Source organism: Castor canadensis, chromosome 4 (genome assembly GCF_047511655.1).
Source record: "Castor canadensis chromosome 4, mCasCan1.hap1v2, whole genome shotgun sequence".
Taxonomy (NCBI): domain Eukaryota; kingdom Metazoa; phylum Chordata; class Mammalia; order Rodentia; family Castoridae; genus Castor; species Castor canadensis.
In genome coordinates this window covers 182,395,304-182,415,165 of record NC_133389.1, presented here as the reverse complement: position 1 = coordinate 182,415,165, position 19,862 = coordinate 182,395,304, and the positions used below count along the sequence as shown (strand labels likewise).

Below are 19,862 nucleotides of genomic sequence, written 5' to 3'. Positions count from 1 at the left end.
GGAAACTTGTGAGGGATGTGCTTCATGAAGGCTGGCCAGCTGGGCCAAACGGTGCTCCCGGTCCTGTAAGACAAGGACTGACGGACCAGCTATGGGTGACTTGCTAGGCCCATTTCAGTGAAGTGAAGGTGGCAAGGCCCAGGTCGGGGAGGTTCCAGAGTGAATGGGAGGAAAGGAACAGGGGGTGAAGGTGAGGTGGCTCTAGGGGAGAGCTGGTCTGGGGGAGGCTGGTGAGGAGGGTGAGAGAAGCTGGAACCCACCCCTCTGAGAACTGCTAGGGATGCTCCGTTAGAAAGGCAGACACTGGCAGTGCAGGGCAGAGGGCAGAGCAGGAGACGCAAGTCTTACCTTGGCCTTGGGGCTGAAGCTGGGTGGCCCACGCACAGTGGAGAAGCTCACATGCTCTCTGGGGCAGAATCTGGATTTCTTCAGAAAGGCTGTCTCTTTCTCCAGAGGTCCAGTGGCTGAGCCAAGCAGTTTACCTTCCAGGGGTCCTCCTGGTCATCCGTAGGATAAGGGCTGCCCAGCTCCTTCCTCTCTCCCCACCAGCATGGACAACTCCCATCTCCCTTCGTGTGACCTGGGAGTCTGGTCAGCCTGGGCTTCCAGCAACGACCCCAACAGGGACTTTCCCAACCCTAGAGGTTAGTCAGGGGCATCATGTACATCTCATTAGAGTTGCAGTTTCATGCACACACCTCCCCTTAAATCTCCATATTGGCTCTGAAGACACCTTATCAGGTAAATGACTCCCTATCCTCTGTTCTTGGAAATGCCCTCCCATTTCTTGGAAAACTCCACAATTCCATGCAAATCCTTAGTGTAGTCGTTAAGCCATACTCAGAAAAGTGCCCAAAACTGGAGAGCGCTGTGCGTTTGATTGCTTGGTCAAATTGATTGCCCTCGGTTTCCTTTGAGAGTGTACTCTCACTTTGCATTTTATTCTGCTTCAATAAAATCTAGCTTATGCTTAAACAAATCTTGATCTGTTAAAACTCTTTTATGTATCCGCCCCTGAATTCTTTCTTTTTTATTGGTACGTTATTGTTGTACAAAGGGTCCATTATGACATACATGTGAGTGCTTACAATATATCTTAATTAGATTCCCTCTCTCCCTCTTACTCTCTTCTCCTCTCTCTTCCCTAAGAACAGTTTCAATAGGCTTTATTGTTCTATTTTTTACCTGAATACAAGACACTTCTACCCTCTTAGCCTTCCTTCACTCTTGCCTTATGCTCTCCCCCTCCCACTGGTACCCACCCTGAAAAGGACATGTTTTACCTTCCTGCACTTCATTTTTTAAAAGAAAAAGACAGTTTTGTTTGTTTATGGTGGTTATATAAGGAGTTTCATTGTGACATTTCCATGTAATATATATGTGTGTATTACACCATTAAGTGATTCATCCCCCCCATTATTCTCCTTTCTACCTTAGTCCCCTTCTTAGCGTGACTTCAACAGGTCAGGTCTCATGTCCCATATTCACACTTGTATAGAAAGAACACCGCCCGCATTCACCCTCTTTACTTTCTTCATTCATCTTCCCCTTTCTGCTAGGGCCTCCCCCTCAGCGTGACCTGTTTTATGTTCCTGTCCGTCACTGTTTAGGTGTTGTTCGTTGCTCAGCGGGATTTTGCCTGGGTGTTTTACCTGCAAATGTATTGTACTTAAGTCAATCTAGCCCCCTCCGCTACTCTTCCTCACTCTTTCCCCCTCCTGTGCTGTTCATCAGTTTTCAGTGGGTTTCATTGTGTCTTGCTCCTACACAAATGTGATGTATGGCTGAACTCTTTCTTCAGAGACTGAGAGCCTGCTATCCATCGCTGCAGACATGGCCACGTGTCTTGCTCTGCCCTTGTTCCTACCTAGTGCCGGTCCCTTGCCATGAGGGGCCAGGAGCCCATGCTGGCGTTGTGGTTTGTTTGAGGGTGGGTGGGGCCCAGGCAGGCTCCAGAAGTGGCTTGGGTCTACTTGGGTGTGGGGGAATTCTTCATTTCTAGGCTGTGGGAGTGTGATCTAAAAGTGGCGTCCCTTGTCCTCAAGGACTGTGCACCCGGGATCAGGCATAGAGGGTACAGGGCCAGATGGGGTCCTCTAGGGTGTGGCTCACAGGGTCGGGCCTGGTCTGAGGGTTGCTGTGAGGAGTAAGTCAGATATTCTAAGCCAAGACAGCGCAGAGCCTGGCACATAGCAGGTGCTCACTTAAAGGCAGTTACTTTGCTGTCATGTTTCTAGTGTAACTTGCTATAGAATTGGAGCAGTCTCCCACTGCCAGCTCTGCCTGCATGTCCCCATCACCCTTTTGCTGACCACCCCAGACTACTCTGGCTGCTGGAGATGTCCCCACCTCTCACTCAGGCTGACCTCATACTGTGCTCTTTCTGCTTCTGGCTCAGGAGTCCCTTCTCCTCTTGGCCACAGGCAAATTTCTTGTGGCTGTTTCAGGATTTCCTCCTGGGAGAGGGCTTCCCAGACCCTTCCCTGTCCATCTGGCCAGGGGTGACTCTCTGTCCTGCCTGTACCCCTGCCCCTTTGTAGAAACTCTTTGTGGCTTCTGTCTCAGTGGGCAACTGTCCTACTCCGCTGGGCTCTGGGCACCTGGGATGGGACTTGACTTTATTTGCTTTGTGTGTCTCTGCTCTGCCCTGCCTGGAGGGCAGCCACCCGCCAAACTGATTCCTGAGCTGAGGAATTTATTCCCCCCACACCCGTTGGAATTTTCCACTGAGATAAGCAAGGGTGAAGGTTTCAGGAAAAGGCAGCCTCCACTTATCTCAATGGGCTCAGGAGAGAAGAACATTCTGGAAGAGCTGGAGCTCAGGTAACTATCACACACAATTTGATCTTAACCACTGTTTTGCAAGGAAGCCCCAAGGAGGAAGGAGAGGAGCTGTTTTCCCCAAATCCTCAGGAGAGTCTCTGGAACACCTCATTGTCCAGAGCCTGGTCATCTGGTCACTTTTACTGGACAGGTCATGTGGACACATTAACAATCTGAGCCACACCAGGGGTCTCTTCCTAAGGAACAAGGGAGCACAGGTAATTAGCTGCGCCTGCTGCAAGCTCAGAGAACTGCTTCAAAATTTCTTGTGTGAGATGGGTATGGTGGTACACACCTACAGTTCCGGCACACAGCGCACTGAGGCGGGTGGATGGCGAGTTTGGGGCCAGTGTGGGCTACATAGTAAAACCCTGTCTCAGTAAAGAAAGGAGGGAAAGAAGGAAGCAAGCCAGCCAAGGGGTTGGGGTGTGGCTCAGTGGTAGAACACTTTCCTACCATATATAAGGTCCAGGATTCAATTGAATCCTGCGCCACAAAAATGAGTAAATAAATAAAAATAATAAGGCCAAGATCTTTAATGTGAACTGAAGTTCTCTAGAAGAGTCACATCTACACTGAAGAACCTGCAGCCTTCCTGACCTTGGCTGACAAGGGCATCGCGACTGTACAGGAGTGCAGTTCGCAGACCAGACCCATCCTTCTTAGCTCCTGTGTTGGACCTGAAGCTCATATTGACTGAGAAACTTCTTGGGAAGCGTCTGTGAGCTCAGCAGACCGCAGCCTCCACCAGCCCCGAGCAAAGGATGGTGTGAGTCCACGGCTGAATTCTGTGAGAGCGATTTCTCTGTCTGCTGTGGCCGCCTGCCTGATGTTCCCACTACTGTAATTAGTCAGTGTACTGATTACGACTTTTGTGTTTGGTTCTACAGCTATAGATGTTCGTGTCTCCTCGTCCATGATGGAGCACGTTGTTCACAGTAACTTGAATCCGTGTTCCTGCACCGTGGTCACTCATATTTGGCTCAGAGTAAACTATATTTTTGCCTTCTTTCTGGGCATGGTGGTGCATGCCTGCAATCCCAGCACTCTGGAGGCTGAGGCATCCACCAGGCTTGGGAACCAGGGAGCCTCAGAGCTTGTCCCACCATGCCTGGTGTGGTGGAAAAGCAGGCTAGAAACCAAGCGAGTTCTGAGTGCAGAGAGAGTTAGCTTCTGGCATGCTAGCTTGTGGATTGACATTGTAGCCAGCCAGTTTCTATCTTCTATTGCCTCTAGCCCAATCCTCTACCGCACCACACTCAGAGCTGAAAACTGTCTCCAGGAAAATCTTCCATTACAAGAGCCAGAAGATTCTCCCCTAGGATCTGTCCCAAGTGCCTGGACCCTTCCTGTCCCTGACGCTACTGTCTGCAAGCCCAGGTTCAGCCCCTGGACCCGCCCACCTGGGCTGCCTCCCTAGGCTGCTGGCTGTTTGTACAAAGAGTTAGTTCCTTTGACTGGGGTTCATTCTTCTCCCCTGGACTGTTGTGGTTTCAAGGACAGCCGTGATTCAGTACAGGTCTGAGGAAGGAGCTGAAACAGACGTTCACAGCAAGGTGAGACCCAGGACAAAGCTGAAACTGTGGGCTGCAGCTGGGCGAGGCAAAAACAGGACAGGAATGTGACTTCTGGCCTGCTCCTGCCCCAGGTGACCACATGACCATGCATGGACTTTGTCCTGGAGCCTCTGGGAGAGCAAAGAAACCTGATCTTGAGGCTGGGGCTGGGTGGGTGCTGCCTTGCCACTCTGTTGTGCATTGGAACAGGGCTTCCTCCCTGTCCTGCCATGACCACCACCCAACACATCCACTGCACAGGGTGAGCCTAGATATCCCTGGGTCAGGGAGAAGGAGGAAGGGGAGACAGGTAGGGCCCTGCAGGACCTGCTGATGACAGTGTGTCAGGCTTCCTGGAAGTGAGCAGCTGGGAACCGGTGAGTCATTGTTTAAACAGCGTGTGTGCATGCATGTATACCCATTTGTTTCTGTTTGTGTGTGCGTGTGTGCACGTTTGTGTTTTTGTCTGTATGTGTGTATCTGTGTGTCTGCTTATGTCCTCGCGTGCACAGTCAAAGCACAGAGCTGGAGCTGAAGCATTTGTTGTGTTTATTCAGGACCACAGGTGAACTTGTTTGGGTTCCCAAGGCTCACTGCGTCATATTTCTGGAAGGAGATCATGTGCCTTTGTCTTTGGGAAAATTCCAGCTAAAGGCCCCTAGCCTTAAGAAGGAAGCCCCTCCCAGGAACAAATTTCAAATGACATCAAGATGCTCAGTTAGCACAGATTGATGATGTCTAGTGAGCTTGTCAGAGCTCGTAAATCTCCCTTTAAAATCTGCATTTCCTCTGTCTCTAATGCCACATCGTTCAAAAGCAAAGGAGCGGCAGGAAAAACAGCCCTGTGGTGAACTCAAAGTTCTACTGGAGGACGCACCAGTACCAACCACACGCTCCCTAAACCTGGACTTCCACTAAATAAAGGCCACTTTGGGGGCTCTTTCCTTAACTTTTCCCCTCTGGCGGAAGGAAGGCGGGCCTGTGAGAGCTGAAGAAGCCCAAGTCAGGACAGAAGAGGCACCCTAACCACGAATCCTCAGGCCTGAGAGCGTCTTTGCCTTCAGACAGGCGTCCAGGAAGCTCTGGATTAGATCCTAGAGGCTGGATCAGGTGTCCCACGTTCAGTTTTCTCTTTGAACCGAGGGTTCCAACCTTTCATCATCACAAAAATTTACATGTGAAAATGTTTACAATGGTCTTATTTATTATAAAGAAAAATAATTGAAACCAAGTAAAACTCCAGCAATAGGGAAATGGATCGGTAATTGGGACAGTTGAAGGCGTCTTACCTGGCCATGGGACGGGATATATGATGTTCTGGGTTTCGGTTTGTTTGGAGGTGTGCAGGCAGAGGTTCCCTGGGCAGGCTGCATATCCTGCTGTTCCTGCCAGTGGCCAGGCCGATGCTGGTACCTGGTGAATGCAGAGTCCGTGTCCTTGCATTGGAAATGCAGCTGGGGCTTGTGACTTGGGGCAATTCTGGACCCCAGAGCCCTGTTGCTCAGCTTCAGTGGGGGTGCTGTGCAGCAGGGGGTAGGGCTCAGAGGGCATGCCCACCCTGGTCCTGTCTGGGTCCTGTCAGTCTTATCTGAGCACTGTGTGCAGGGTGGCCTCACGGAGGCCAGCATGAAGCCAGGGTGCCTGCTGGCGGTCTTGGCCCCTTTCTAAAGGTGACCTGGGCACTCCTCAGCAAGTCCCTGGGGTGTGACTGGCACGAAAGCCACAGGAAAGAAACAGTCCATCTGTCCAGTTATGGCTTCTAGCTAAGCCGCTTGCTTGTTCGTTCACGAGACGTTTATTGAGCAGCTGCTACGTGCTCCATGAATGCAGTCCTCACACTTGCCAGAGTGACAGCCCAGAGAGGGAAGTCACTGAGAATTACACACACTTACGCAGGAGTGCATGCTCCATGACAATGGGGACTCTTGTCTATTTCATCGGCTACTGTGTGTGGGGGCCGGGTGGCAGCTGTGAGATCAGACATGAGGCTGGAGCAGAAGACAGATTTGCAGGGATGTGAGCAAGGAGTGAGCAGACACAGAGCTTCACTGTAAGGAGAAATCCTGGTCTGTTGACTGTGGAGTCCATGCTGATCCCTGGCCAATCGGAACCCTGAGACAGTATGTCTTTCCTGGTGCCTTGTTCAGAATTTGGGGTTGAGTCACCCCATTGAGCATTTGTTCCCCCACTTGTTAATGCTGCGTTTTGTGTTTTACTCTTACTTTTGGGTTTTGTTTTCCTGGAGTGAGTCAGTCATCTGTGGAGTTCTGCACTGGTGGACAGGGTGGTGAAAGAAGAGTGGGCCTTTCCAGCCCCTGGCCAGGCTGCTGTGCATCTGTGGAATGCAGAAGTTCCAGGGTATCCAGGCAGTCTGGGAGGTTGGATGGGGCAGGGCTGCTGCTGTGACCATGTTGTGCCTGGAAGGGGCCCCAGCCTCCTTGGGCTGACCTTGCTTTCACCCAAACTTCTCCTGTTCTCCCACAGGCACCAAGAAATTGTCCTCAGCTCAGGCAAATATGTCACATAGCTGGGAAGTGTGCTTTTCTGTGCTTTACCTTATCCATCCACCCATCCACCCATCAACCCATCCATCTACCTACCCATCCACCCACTTACCCATCTACGCATCCATCCATCCATCCATCCACCCACCTACCCATCCAGTCATCCATTCATCCATCCATCTATCCATCCACCCATCCATCTATCCATCCTTTGGATATTTATTGAGCACCTACTGTGTGCTAGGCACTGTATTAACCCTGAAGAAAACACAAAATCCTAGCTGCACTTCTCAGCCTGGGCTGCAGACTGGGATCATCTGGATCTTCTTTCCTTTTTTTTTTTTTTTTCTTTCTTTTTTGTTTCTGCTCCTTCTCTGAAACCAGCATAGTGCATGGTGAGACTCAAGAGGTGTCCTCAGGGCCCACCCCCAAGTATGTTGACGGTCACTGCTGCTGTGCTGTGCTGTGCTGAGCTGTGCTGAGCCCTTCCTGCACCTTTGCTCCCAGTTCCGTCTCTTTCCATCCAGACTAGGCTCCTTGGTGCTGAGGACTTTGTCCTGCTGGTGCTGAGACTTTGCTTCTAAACTCCATTCTTTCCTGTCATCCCACAGGGCAGAGCGGACTGTGCCTGGCTGCCCACTGGGGTCATGCAGGCATGGCTATCTTTCCTCTGCAGAGTTCTGTGCCTTCCTCCATGGCTGCCCAGCCCTTGCTCCCGCGGTGAGGGAGGGAGAGGAGGTCCTGTTCACAGAACCAGCTGCCCCCGCTGGGCATAGACGCTGATTAGGGGGAGTATCTCCTCCTAGAAGTGGTTCAGATAATAAACAGACAGTGATTGTTGCTAGACCTGGTGATGCTCCAGAGAGTAGGTCTCCAAAAGGAAGGAGAACTCTGCCTGGCCCTTGGGTACTGAGTTCATGATGTCGCAAAAAAGAATTTTCAGATGCCTCGAGGTAGACACCAGGAAAGTTTATTAGTAAAGCAAATCAAAGGAAAGAGAAAGAGAGTACACAGCCCAGACACAGGTGTGGGCACATCTGATGACAGGTGCAATGGGTGCTCTAATGTCAGCGTAGTTGAAAGTAGGTTGGGGGTTTGGCTCAAATTCACCTTAGGATAAGTGGTCCCTTCTGTCCTAACCTGGTATATTTAATCATTCTTGTGGTTGCACTTTTTTATCAATTGGGCCCAGAAATTGCAAGGTTGGCCCGCTCGTTAAATTTGGGTCACTATGCATAGATGTTTGAGCATCCCTTTAAACAAGGGGTGCATCTTGCCAGATGCTCCTTCAGGACAGGTGTCCATCCTGGAGATAAGTATGTTCCTTTGTAAACACTTTTTATCCCCAGAGGAATAATTTCCCCAGAGTTCTTCCCAGGACAAGTGTCTTCCTTTAAGATATCCCTGCTCAGATCCCAGTGCACACTAATTGGGCAAGTGCGCATGGTCAGATGGAGAGAGCCGCTTTTTTTCCCCCACATTTTTTTCTTGTTACAGCTTATTGAGCAGGTGTAAGTCTTTAAGCAAAGAAAATAGTGCCCGTGTGCTTTTAACCAAGCCATACATAGTGTTAACCATGAATTTCTGGCTGCTGTTTCTCATGCCTCGTTTTCCCTGGTCTATCCTGTCTCATGAGGACATTACAATGTCACCAGTTTGTAACTCTGACGATACAGCAGACCCAGGCAGTGATGGTCAATAGTTGTAAGCGTGGAAAAGAGACAACATCCAAGGGAAGTGTACACCACACTCAGCAAGAGCCTGCGTACGGTCAGATTTCTGTTCTGAGCATCGCAGTAGACAGGCTTCACGGAAATATATGCAGTGACAACACGGGAGGCCACCAGCAAGATCTGGCACGGGACAACCTGCTGTATTCCACACCTACCTGCAAAGGAAGAGAGGATGTGTGTGTCTACATCAAGGCCTGCAGCTGACAGGCTGTCTGGGATTTGCTTTGCCCTGTTGGGAGCTTTTGGGGTATGGGTGACCCAAGACTGGCCAAAGCTGGTTATTGTGGGACTGGGGGCTGGGCACATGGCCCTGGCTCTTTGCTTGGAGTGTGTCTGAATATTTCTATAATTAACAAATGTGAGGAACCTGTATGCATCTATTTTGACCACAGAGCTGTGTTTTCTCCAGGGTCCTGTGCTGAGCAATGAAGCATTAGAGACAGCAGGAAGGATTAAAATGTGCAGAAATAACATTTTTAAGGGAGACTTAAAATTTTTACCTTTTTTTTTGAGACAAACTATGTAGCCCAGGCTGGCTTGAAACTCAAGATCTTCCTGCCTCAGTCTTCTGAGGGCTGGGATTATAGACGTGAACGACCACACCTCACCCAGCCCTGGGGAGAATTTTTGGAAACATCAGCTTTAATCCACGAACAGCTAAGAGACGTCTGCATCCCTTTTACCCCTCTTTTTAGATACTTTTTTGGAATAAGCAATAGATTTGTAGAAACCAAGAAGTAAAGGACAAGGAGACCAGCCAGTGTGGTAGGGGCGGGTCATTACTAGATACATTGTATGTAATTGTGTCATTGCTCTTTCTCAGGCAATGGGCTTTCCACACATAGCTCCTTTTGCTACTGTCTTGCTCGCCCCAGCTTGCAGATGGGGAGGTGGAGGCTGGGGTACGAGAGTGGAGCAGGTGCCGACCTGCCCTGGCTTGCAGTTCTTTTCAAGCTGGCTGTCTCCACCAGGTGGTGGGGGTACGTGGGTGGGTAGCCATCCTGAGATGACTTAGCCTCAGATATTCAACCTGCCTCCGTCCACTGTGGTTCTTTGCAGGGCATGGCACAAGCAGACAGTCCCTTCCAGCCCAGGCCTGTGCCTGGCCAGCCCTCCGTGTCCAAGCTGGTTCTCCTGGGAAGTGGCTCTGTGGGCAAGTCCAGCTTGGCCCTCCGGTATGTGAAGCACGACTTCAAGAGTGTTGTGCCAACTGTGGGATGTAAGTGACGAGGTGGCTGGTTCAGAATCCCCAGCAGTCCTGGAACTTCGGGCTGCATGTGCCCCACGTGCAGGGAGTGGGTGAGCTCCATCAGGGTCAGGCAGGTTCCAGAGGACACGCAAACACCCTTTGCCCCGGGCAGGGTTTCACCTAACTGAAGTTTGCAAGGATGGAGAGTCAGGATTGGGGCTGGGGCCTGGGCACCTCGGGGCAGTGTTACAGCCTTTGCAGGATATAACTGTAATTATTATACCATAATTATTACATTACAAATGTAAATGAGTATTGCGTATGACTTATGTTATCATGTGTTAAAATAAATTATATTGTATTACATAATAGTATTATGTCACTAAATTATATTATTAAATTAAATTATATAATTATTCCACAACTGCAGATTGAAAATATTTGAAAAAAATTGCATCTATACTGAGCAGGTACAGAAGTTTTTCTTGTCATTATTCCTGAAACAACTCAGTATAACAGTTACTTATATATCACTCATGTCGTGTTAGCTATGAGTTGTTACCCATCATGTAGAGATGATTTAAAGTGTGCCGGTTGTTAAACATAAACATTCATTTTGCCATGCTGTCTAAGGGACTTGAATGTCTGTGGATTTTGGTATTGGTGGAGGTCAAGGAACCAGTCCCCTGAGGTACCAAGGGATGACTGTATTACTTGAATATTATTATAAAAGTGAATGTTCTTACTTCTCAGGTAAGAAAGTGTAGTAATGCAATCATTCCTTTAGCTTTCATGGTTTCTGGACAATGCTCTGTGCTTACTCTATGTGCCACCTCCATTTCTTTGGTCATGTGCCTCCGGCTTCTATAAAGAAAACTGGTTGCTCAGGGAACTGGTCCCTCTGCCCTCCCTTGCTGTCCTAGCTGCCCACCTTCCCTTCAAGGGGCCCTGGTGGGGGTGAGGGTGAGACAGCAGCAGAACAGAGGTGGGTGGAGGTGTCTCCATAGATGACTGGAGTTTGTCACCTTGCATGCTGCCCTCTTTCAGCAGGACAAGGGTGGGATAAAGGCTGGAGTGTCCCAGGCTGTGCCTCTTGTGGGCAGGGCCAACTCCAGGATCACATGACTTTTGGGAGCTTGATATGAAGCCAGGCTCCCCTCCCACCTCCCAGAGGTTGGTTGAGCCAGAAGGTGTGTGGGGTGGGCAGGGCTCCAGGACAGGTCACTGTCATCCACCTAGAGAAAGCAAGCACAGGACTGGAGATGTGACAAACCCAAGTCCCTAAAGGTAAGAAATCCAATAGGCCTCCCAGGCCAGGGCCAGAGACACATCCCAGTGAGCAGGGTCTCCCAGGTTCAGCCTCCAGGGGTTACCAGCACCTCTTAACTCAGCCCACCCCAGCCATGGGCTTCTGGTCCTGCTGCAAAAGAGGCCCTGGCCCGGAAGGTTGTAACCCCAGGAAGAAGTCAGCTGGTTTGTACCACTCAGGGCTCCCAGGGACCACCCTCCCCATGCATTCCACTGGCCACTGTGAGTGAAATTCTGACCTACTGCCTGTGCTGTAGACACTGTCTCAGTGATGCCTATGGGAGAATGGTGACGCTAGCATGCATTTATGTATGCCAAGAACAACCCAAGGCAGGTTGGGTTTTATACGTTAGGGGAAGGTGACAAACCATATAGAGCGCATTCCACCAACACACTCCCTCCAAACTAAGAACTAAGCTGACATCCTGAAGCCCCTGCATATAAGTTTCCATTTTGTGTTCCTTTCAACTTGCAATCAGGTTATAATTTTTACAAAAGATGCATGTTCCAGAGAGGGCTCAGATGAGTGAATTCTGTTCCTTATTTAAATTAAAAGCTAACAGAGCAAAAATACTTTTATTATGTTAAAATTTAGTACAGTACATTTTAATTTGGAGCAATGAAATAAAAGTCAGAGAAAGAAACCTTGTCTCCCACCACCCCCATTAATTCTTACGTTACCCAGTACCACTGGGGTTTTCTAAGCTCTCCAAGTGGAAGGGCCCTCCAGCTGCCAGAAGCCCAGGGAAGGAGAAGGAGCTCTGACATATCAGACCTGGTGCTTCGTGTCTTGTGTCATGGGACTTCACTGCCACTCTGGGTAGAGGACACTGCTATTTCCTCTTAAAGAAGAGGAAACTGAGATTTGGGATTTAAGTGAATCGCCCAGGTCCACGCAGCTAGTGGGGCTACATCCAAGGTCCACACGGCCTTCATCCGCACGTGGAGCACCAGACAGTCGCCCATGTGAGCTGGGAGCCACTGGCCCCTGCTGTCCAGACAAAGACTGATGCTTTGTTTGATGAGTGAGTTGGTCTGACCTCAACTTCACAGACCTGCAGGAAAATGCAGGATGTGCACACAGCTTGTGGTAGCTTCTGTCAAGGAGCCACCTCAACTCTATTCTCGAGGTTCAGGATTGATCTTACCATCCCCTACTGAGAGTCTCTGTCCAGCTCTGTCCCCGTGCTCTCTCTGTAATGGGTGGAACTGTGCCTCCCAAGTCGTAACACCTGTAACCTATGAATGTGATTTTATTTGTAGGTAGGGTCTTTGCAGATGGCATGATTTAAAGCTGTTGACATCGCTCTGGACTTAGGATGGTCCCTAAATCCAAGGACAGGTGTCCTTATATGTAGAAGAGAAAACAGACCCAGAGGGGAAGGCCAGGTAGAGACAGGCAGAGGTTGGGTGCTGTGTCCTCAAGCCAAGGAATGCCAGGGGTTGCTGGGGCCCCCAGGAACTGGGGAGAGGCAGGGAGGGGATCTCCCCAGAACCTCCACAAGGACCAACCTTGCCCATGCCTGATTTTGCTCCTATGTCCTCCAGAATGGAAAGAATCAACTGACCTTGTTTAAGTCACCCAGTTTGTGGTCATTTGTTACAGCAGCCCTAGGATGTTTGTGACTGTCCTTGGAGAGGAAATTTTAATTTTGAACTCATTGCTCTGTCTGTCAAGGCCTCCCCAGCAGGCTTTAAACCCGCCCTGGGTCTGGGTGGGACATGGCTACAGTGGAGTCTGTTGGTCTGTGCTGATCCCGTCAAACCCTGGGCACCTTGACCCCTCCTGTCCCTTCTCCTCCAGCTCCACCTACAAGTCACATACCAGGGCACAAAACATTTTCTGCTATTAAGTAACTTTTATTTCCCTTGTTGGTTTTAAAATAACTTTTCTTTTGGCAGTACTGGGGTTTGAACTCAGGACCTTATGCTTGTTAGGCAGGCTCTCTACCACTCAAGCCACACCCCCAGTCCTTTAGGTAGGGTCTCAAGATTTAGATTGTGGTTCTCCTATGTACAGGCTCCTGGACTCTCCTATAGCTGGAATGACAGACATGTGCACCATGCCTGGCTTGTTGATTGAGATGGGGTCTTACTAACTTTTTACCCCAGTTGGCTTCGAACCTCTATCCTTCTGATCTCCACCTCCTGAGAGCTGGGATTACAGACATGAGCTACTGCACCCTGCTATTAAATAACTACTTTTCTGGCTTGCTGAGCACAAGGGCTTCTATTGTCCGTGCTGAGCGGTGGATTGACACCTCATCCCCTGTTTCAGGTGCATTCTTCACAAAGGTGGTGGATTTGGGTGCTTCTTCCCTGAAGCTTGAGATCTGGGACACAGCTGGCCAGGAGAAGTACCACAGCGTCTGCCACCTGTACTTCAGGGGTGCAAATGCAGCACTTTTGGTCTATGACATCACCCAGAAGGTAGGGCCCACCTCAAGAGTGTTCCCAGCAAGTTTTCCTGGCAGGCATTTGTGCTCAGGTGCAGTGCTGCTGCCTTCCAAAGGATAAATGGACCAGGCCAGATCCCTAACTCACAGCATGATCACAGCAGCACAAAGAGGCCAGCAAGTGAGCGGGTCACCTCCACCAGGAAGCCCTTCCACAGCCCCTTCCCCTCCACAGTTGGGTTCTGCTTCTGCAAGATCCCATGGTCGTCCTGCACAGAGCACTGCCCTTGGCCCTCACTGGTGCTGGAGCGCTGCTGAGACGGTGAGGGGCTGTTACTGTCCAGACCCCCTGCCCAGGCCACACTGGGTCTATCACAATGATTGGGGATGCTGAACACAAAAGCAGAAGTGGGGATGACAAGGGACTCCAGGACTGGGCTTCTATTGGGGATGGGCTCCAGCCAGGCCTAGGGGCAGGGTGGTCCTCCTGCCCCAGGCTCTCTAGGGCTGGTAGGTAAGCAGGGAAGAACTGTGCTGGGCAGGGTGGGGAAGGAGAGAAGGCAGGAGAGGCGGGGGAGGGGTCCTCGGTAAGGCTTGCTGTGGGGGAGGGGTGGTAGCTATAGAGGGACTGTGGTGGATCCAGGGGCCTCCTCAAGTAGTCTATGGGATACTGAAGTTAGGAGCAGGGTTTGGGGTTCATTCCCCTAAACGCTCTCGAGGGCACACAATGCCCCGTGACCTCTATGCCCTGGGCCCTGCAGTTTGCTCTCTGGCTGCAAGACCATGCAGAGTGGGATCAGGGCCCCTGCCCTCCTCAGAAGGACAGAACACCCCTGCAGGGCCGGCTTGGCCATTGCATCCTGGGACATTTTCTACAAAGTGTCTGTCCGTGACACCTGCTGTCTTTCCCGACGCTGTGGTGCAGACCACGCCTGAGCTGTGCTTAGCGCTGTGCTTTTCTTTTGTAGGATTCCTTCCACAAGGCCCAGCAGTGGCTGGCGGAGCTGGAGAAGGAGCACCCCGTGGGAGAGGTGGTGGTGATGCTAGTGGGCAACAAGACTGACCTCGGGGAGCAGCGGGAGGTGACGCTCCAGGTACCGCGCAGGACCCAGCAGGAGGGAGCCCCACCTTGGCAGCCCCTGGGGTTGTGGAGGCCTTGTGCACGTTCACATATGCACACCCATGCCCACACCCTCGGGCACTCACAGCACACAGCACACACTCACACTTGCACACGCAGCCACACTTTGACTTGGGTGCATGCACACAAGCAGGCACAGTTCCACTCATTCATACATAGCTGCACGCACACACACTCTTTCTTGCACCCACACATTCTTACACCCACACTCCACCCACACTCCTGCCCTCAGCACACAGTGTGTGCTCACACTTGCACGTACTCCCTCACAGTGACACACACACACACTCCCCACACTCAAATCCCCACATTCACGAGCACACTCTCATCCAAGAATTCTGCTTTCCTCAAGGGCTCAGGTTTTCCTGTGTCCCCCAGGCAACTCCCGAGAGTGACTGCTGGCACCCCATGTGGGGCCTAGAGCCCTCGCTGCTGGCCTCCAGGGGCCCTGACCTGGTCCCTTGGTCACCTGGGCTTATAAGGAAAACATAACCTTTCCTAGCCCTACCTCCTTTTTGGGTAACGTGGTTTCAGATCTTTTCTCTGTGTTCAGTAAATTATTGGAGGATTCGGTGAGTAAAAGCAAACATCTTTGCTGGGGACTGAGAATGGCTCATCTGTGAAACGACAAATACTGCAGAGACGCGCAGAGGGCTGCGGGGCCAGATAGGGAGCAGGGGTCACGCTGAGAAGGTGCCTGGGCTCAAGAAGCAGAGCCGCTGACGTGGTATTGGGCTTGGGGGCTTTAGTCTGTGTGTCCCCTGGAGAAGGGGGTCAGTGCGTGATGGGGTTGCAGAGAGAGCACGTGGTGAGCTGGGAGAGCAGAACACAGGCAAGGGAGACGCAGAGGCTGTCAGCTCTGCTTGGTGCAGTTCATCGGGAGCATCTGTTGTCTCAGTCCTGGGCTGTGACAGGCTGGCCTGCGGCAAGGAGGACTCTGTGGTGCCTCTCATGGGAGTGGCCACGCTGGGGCTCTCACTGTGCCTGTGGACCCCCAGACCTGAGCCAGTACCCTGTCTCTCCTCCATTCTGAGGTCCCCACTGAGCAGGGTCCAGGTCCTGGAGGGAGGTCAGGGCAAACCGCAGGTGGTGCCTGCGAAGCAAATGCAGAGTTCTTCCATCTTCCCCAAATGTAACAGCTCCTACAGAACCTCAGGACAGGGAGGGAAGGCAGGTCAGTCACCTGGTACAGCACTGTTAGGACACTATGGATCTTCCTAAAGCTTACAAACTGTACCACTTTTCCTCGTAATGTCCTTTCGCGGCAGGAAAATCTGCTCCCAGATCTGGCCTCTGGGGTTCCCTGAAACTGCCTCTGTGTCCTCTCCACCTGCCCCATTATTCTGTCAGCTCTTCTGAACTTCCTGGCTCATCTCGCTCTTTCCTTATCCAAGCTCTGTAATCAGCCATTTCCCCAAGAAGCCCTGATTCCTGTTAATGATTTAGAAACCAACACCCAGACATTGGGTGTGCTGCAGGAGTGAGACGGTCAAGAACCTCACCCTGAAGACCCCCAGGAGACAAACTGACTAGGCGGAGGGCGTGCCTTCAAAGAGAAAAGACCTGTTTCTTGGGAGGTGATGGACCAGGATGGGATGGAGATATTAGGGAATTTGGAGGAGGGCAGAGGGACCACAGGAAGGTGGCACCCAAGCTGGAGTCCTCACTGCAAATGTGGCTGGTGAAGAAAGTAGGCTCGGCCTATGGAGCTGTGCCCCCTGGAGAGCTGCCAAGGTGGACACCAAAACATAGGAGCTGAGGTTACAGTGTGGGGGCCTCCAAGGCAGGTTGGGGACTGAAAAAAGAGGGAAGATCTGGAGACTCCGTTTGGGGACCTGGCTGAAAAGCCACACCAGAAAGAGTGCAGGACCTGCCCACTGCCCACCGCTGATGTCACAGCGTTATAAGCAGGAGCTGTGTCTGCATCCAGGGCTGTCAGCTGCCATCATGGAGCGTGGCTGGGGTCCATCCGGACCCTCTGGTGGCTAGCAGGAGGTACTCTGCACTGGGACACCCGGGAAGCATGGGGGAGGCCCTCGCAGGAGGCCCCCGGCTTCTGGTGCGTCATGCCTGTCATCACTGTTGCCTTCCTAATGACATATGGTAGACCTAGGTCTCCCAGCCTAACTAGCTGTGGAAAAACGAGGGCTTCTCAGAGGCGGCCCTTCCCTGCTCCTGTCTTCTTCATTGTTTGTGTTGGTGTCTTTGCTCCTGTTGTGTGGTGTCTCTGCCACACAGCTGTGCTGGAAGGAGCCTGGATAGGAAGCCACTTTCTGCTGGGATCTGGTAAGCCTCTTCCAGTGAGTGCCCTGTTCCCTGCCCTGTCCCTCCCCCCTGGGCCAGGGCTCCTTCAAGGCTCTAAGAGCCAGAACTCGAGGCTAGAAGAACCGTGGAGAGGTCAGGCCGACCAAAGCTGTAGCTGTTTCTTGTGTCTTGACATCAAAGGTCAGCTAGGGGTCCCTGGGTAACTTTCATAAATGACACTGGATTTTTCCCTCAGGAAGGGAAGGAATTTGCAGAGAGTAAAAATTTGCTGTTCATGGAAACCTCAGCCAAATTGAACGACCAGGTGTCTGAGGTCTTCAGCACTGTGGGTGAGTGACAGCCATGTACTGGATGATGAGGGTGGGGGCTTGCCACTCGACCTGCCTCAGTGGGTCTTTTTGGGTATCCTGGGACCCTACTGACTGGCCCTGGGTGCTGGGAGGTGAGTGGGAGAGACATTGATTTGTGATTCTGGGTAACTATCAGGAACTCCTTCCCCAGCCCACCCACTTCTGTCTTTCACAGCCCAGGAGCTACTGCGGAGAGAGAAAGTCAGGAAGAGCCACACCCCGGGGAACGAAGCCGTGGACCTGAATGAGGGGCCTGCCAGGCAGGCCAGGTGCTGTGCCCACTAGAAGCAGCTATCCAGGAGAGACGTGGGGAGGATACCTCTGGCCTGGGTGGGCCTCGGCAGGCAGGCCCCCAGCCTGGGCTGTGGCCTCAGGGTGAGCCACACTGGGCTCTCTCCATAGAGATTTATTGGAGATGCTGGATTGTGTCCAAACCATGGAGGTGTTCAGAAGTTGGCAGCCTTTGTAATAACCACTTCCTAAAGCCTGTGGGAGTACTTGGGGAGGACCAGGAGCCAAATGGCTCTCAGAAGACCATCGCCCCCTTCTTGCCAGGCACTATCTGATTCCTGGATGTTCTGGTCCAGATGTGCCTGATCCACCTGGGCTGCTCTGTCAGCTGTCTCTGCACCAACACAGGAATTAAATGAGGCACAGTGGGAGCAAGAACAGGAAAAATTCTTCCATTACTGTGCTTGGTAGACAGTGGGTTGAGTGGGGTCTGGCCTAGAGGCTGGGCCTACCTGATTCTGTGAGGTGGTAGAAGAGGGAGCAAACTCTGATGGGGGTGGCAATGCCAGGAGGAAATGAAATGATGGGTACCAGTTGGTTGGGCCTCAGTGAAGTTGCCCTGAGCAGGCAGACTCTGACAGGACAGCCAGGGGTGGGGCATCAGTGCCCCCTCCCACGGTGGACGGATGTAGCCCCATTTCTGTCCAATGAGTTTGAAGACTCAGACTTCCACCCTGAGATGTAAGCTGAGCCTTCTACCTGTCTTTTCTCTAAAAATTAAACCACTTTTGACAATCTGCCTTTATGTCAACTTTGCAAGTTGGTGGTGGCACCCAGGTGAACTGATCTGGAGGTCTAGCAGGAATGGTGTTAATGAAATGGAGGGTTCCATGGGCAATGGGCCCATGATGAAGGTGGGCACAGGCCATTGCTCTGGACACAACATTTCTCAGAACATTCCCAGTGTGACTGCTTGTCTTTACAGAGAAGCCAAAGTCCCTGTTCTGGGATGTAATCCCCAGACAACATTTTTCTTTAGCATCCTGGTGCAGCAAGGTGTAGGTTTTTCAAATGTGGCCATTTTGCAGGGTGATGTTGGTTTTTATCCTTGCCCCTGGAGACCATGATAAACAGCTATGACTCTAAATAATGAAACACTATTGCTGGGCATTGTGGTGCATGCCTGTAATACCAGCACTTGGGGAGGCTAAGACAGGAGGATTGACAGTAGAGGCTAACCTGGGCTGTATAGCAAGATCCTATCTTTAAAACAAAAAAAAAAAAGGAAAGAAAAAAAGACACTGTTATTCAACCAAGGTGTCCTTTCTGTATCAAGTGTAAAGACCAAAGGAAGGAGCCATGTGCAGTTCCCTCCTCATGTGGTTCTAACTTCCCATCCCAGAGGGGATCTGGCCAGATGGACCTTCAGCTGCACCTCCGGGTGCTCTCCAGGCAAAGCCTTACCCCGGCCACCTGACCTTGGTCTTAAGGTGGAGCTGAGTCCCAGGGGAGCTCTCGCTGGGGCCTGAGGAGAGGACCAGAGGCCAGACATTACCTGGGACGCTGCTTTGGTGAGGGTGCTCAGGACGGCTGTGTCCTGGTCAAAGTTCCCTGTCCCTCCTCGCATCCCTCAGGCCAGTCAGCATTCTAGTCACACCTTGTGCGGAGTTCCTCTCTGAGGGGCCGGATTGGCATTGTTAGTTACCCTGATGGAGGGAGGCACCTGGGTCCACTGAGCCCCTGGCAGATCCAGTTTCTGTTTTGGGTGGCTGGAAAGAGCCCCAACTTTCCCGGTGCTGGAGTGGTCCTGATGTGACCTAACGGACACGTGTCCTGTGATCTTACTGCATAAATGCAGACCCCACAAGCCTCCCTCGTCATGATCCGTGAGAAGAGCCAAGGATAAAGAGAGCAGTGATGTCCGAGGGGGCCTGTTTGCTTGAGTTCGCCAACAGTTTTTTCCCTTAGACAACTTCCTAGTGAAACCTGACAAATTACGGCTGAGCTTCTGACAGCTTCGGAAAGTTGAGTAGTTGTCACGTGGTCATTCCCTCACAGGTGAGGCGTGTGTTCCTGGCATTCCAGGCTGTGTCCTCACGCCCCTTGTCACATCAGCCTACCAGGAGCAGCACAGGGACCCCCTGGACAGACCAGCTAGGAGGCTTGGGAGGCGGAGGTTACCCGTGACCACTAGATGGCACCCCAGAACAGCTTAAGAATCCCTCTGCCCCTCCCTGGCCACAGCTGGAGGTCCTGGGTCCTGAGAGCTCAGCTGCTGCGCTGACAGCAGCTGGTCCAGTGAGGGAATGGAAGTTGGAAAATAACGGGAAGCTTGTAGGACACCAGTATCTGATTGTTGTCTCCCC

The 19,862-nt window shown here is 51.6% G+C and overlaps 1 protein-coding gene across 5 annotated transcripts; it reads left to right on the top strand.

Annotated features, from left to right (window-relative positions):
• The first annotated feature begins 2,693 nt into the window (after nucleotides 1-2,693).
• Nucleotides 2,694-18,295, top strand: Rab17 (RAB17, member RAS oncogene family). Of its 5 annotated transcripts, none has more exons than XM_074072077.1 (6): nucleotides 2,694-2,823; nucleotides 9,676-9,835; nucleotides 13,392-13,543; nucleotides 14,478-14,603; nucleotides 17,151-17,244; nucleotides 17,441-18,295. In XM_074072077.1, the coding sequence occupies exons 2-6, from the start codon at nucleotides 9,679-9,681 to the stop codon at nucleotides 17,548-17,550; spliced, it is 639 nt and encodes a 212-aa protein (XP_073928178.1). In that variant the 5' UTR covers nucleotides 2,694-2,823; nucleotides 9,676-9,678; the 3' UTR covers nucleotides 17,551-18,295. The 5 variants fall into 5 exon arrangements, with proteins under 5 accessions (XP_073928178.1, XP_073928177.1, XP_073928179.1 ...); XM_074072076.1 differs by having other exon boundaries at nucleotides 2,700-2,823; nucleotides 9,676-9,791; XM_074072078.1 differs by lacking the exon at nucleotides 2,694-2,823 and adding an exon at nucleotides 4,249-4,379.
• Nucleotides 18,296-19,862: the final 1,567 nt, after the last annotated feature.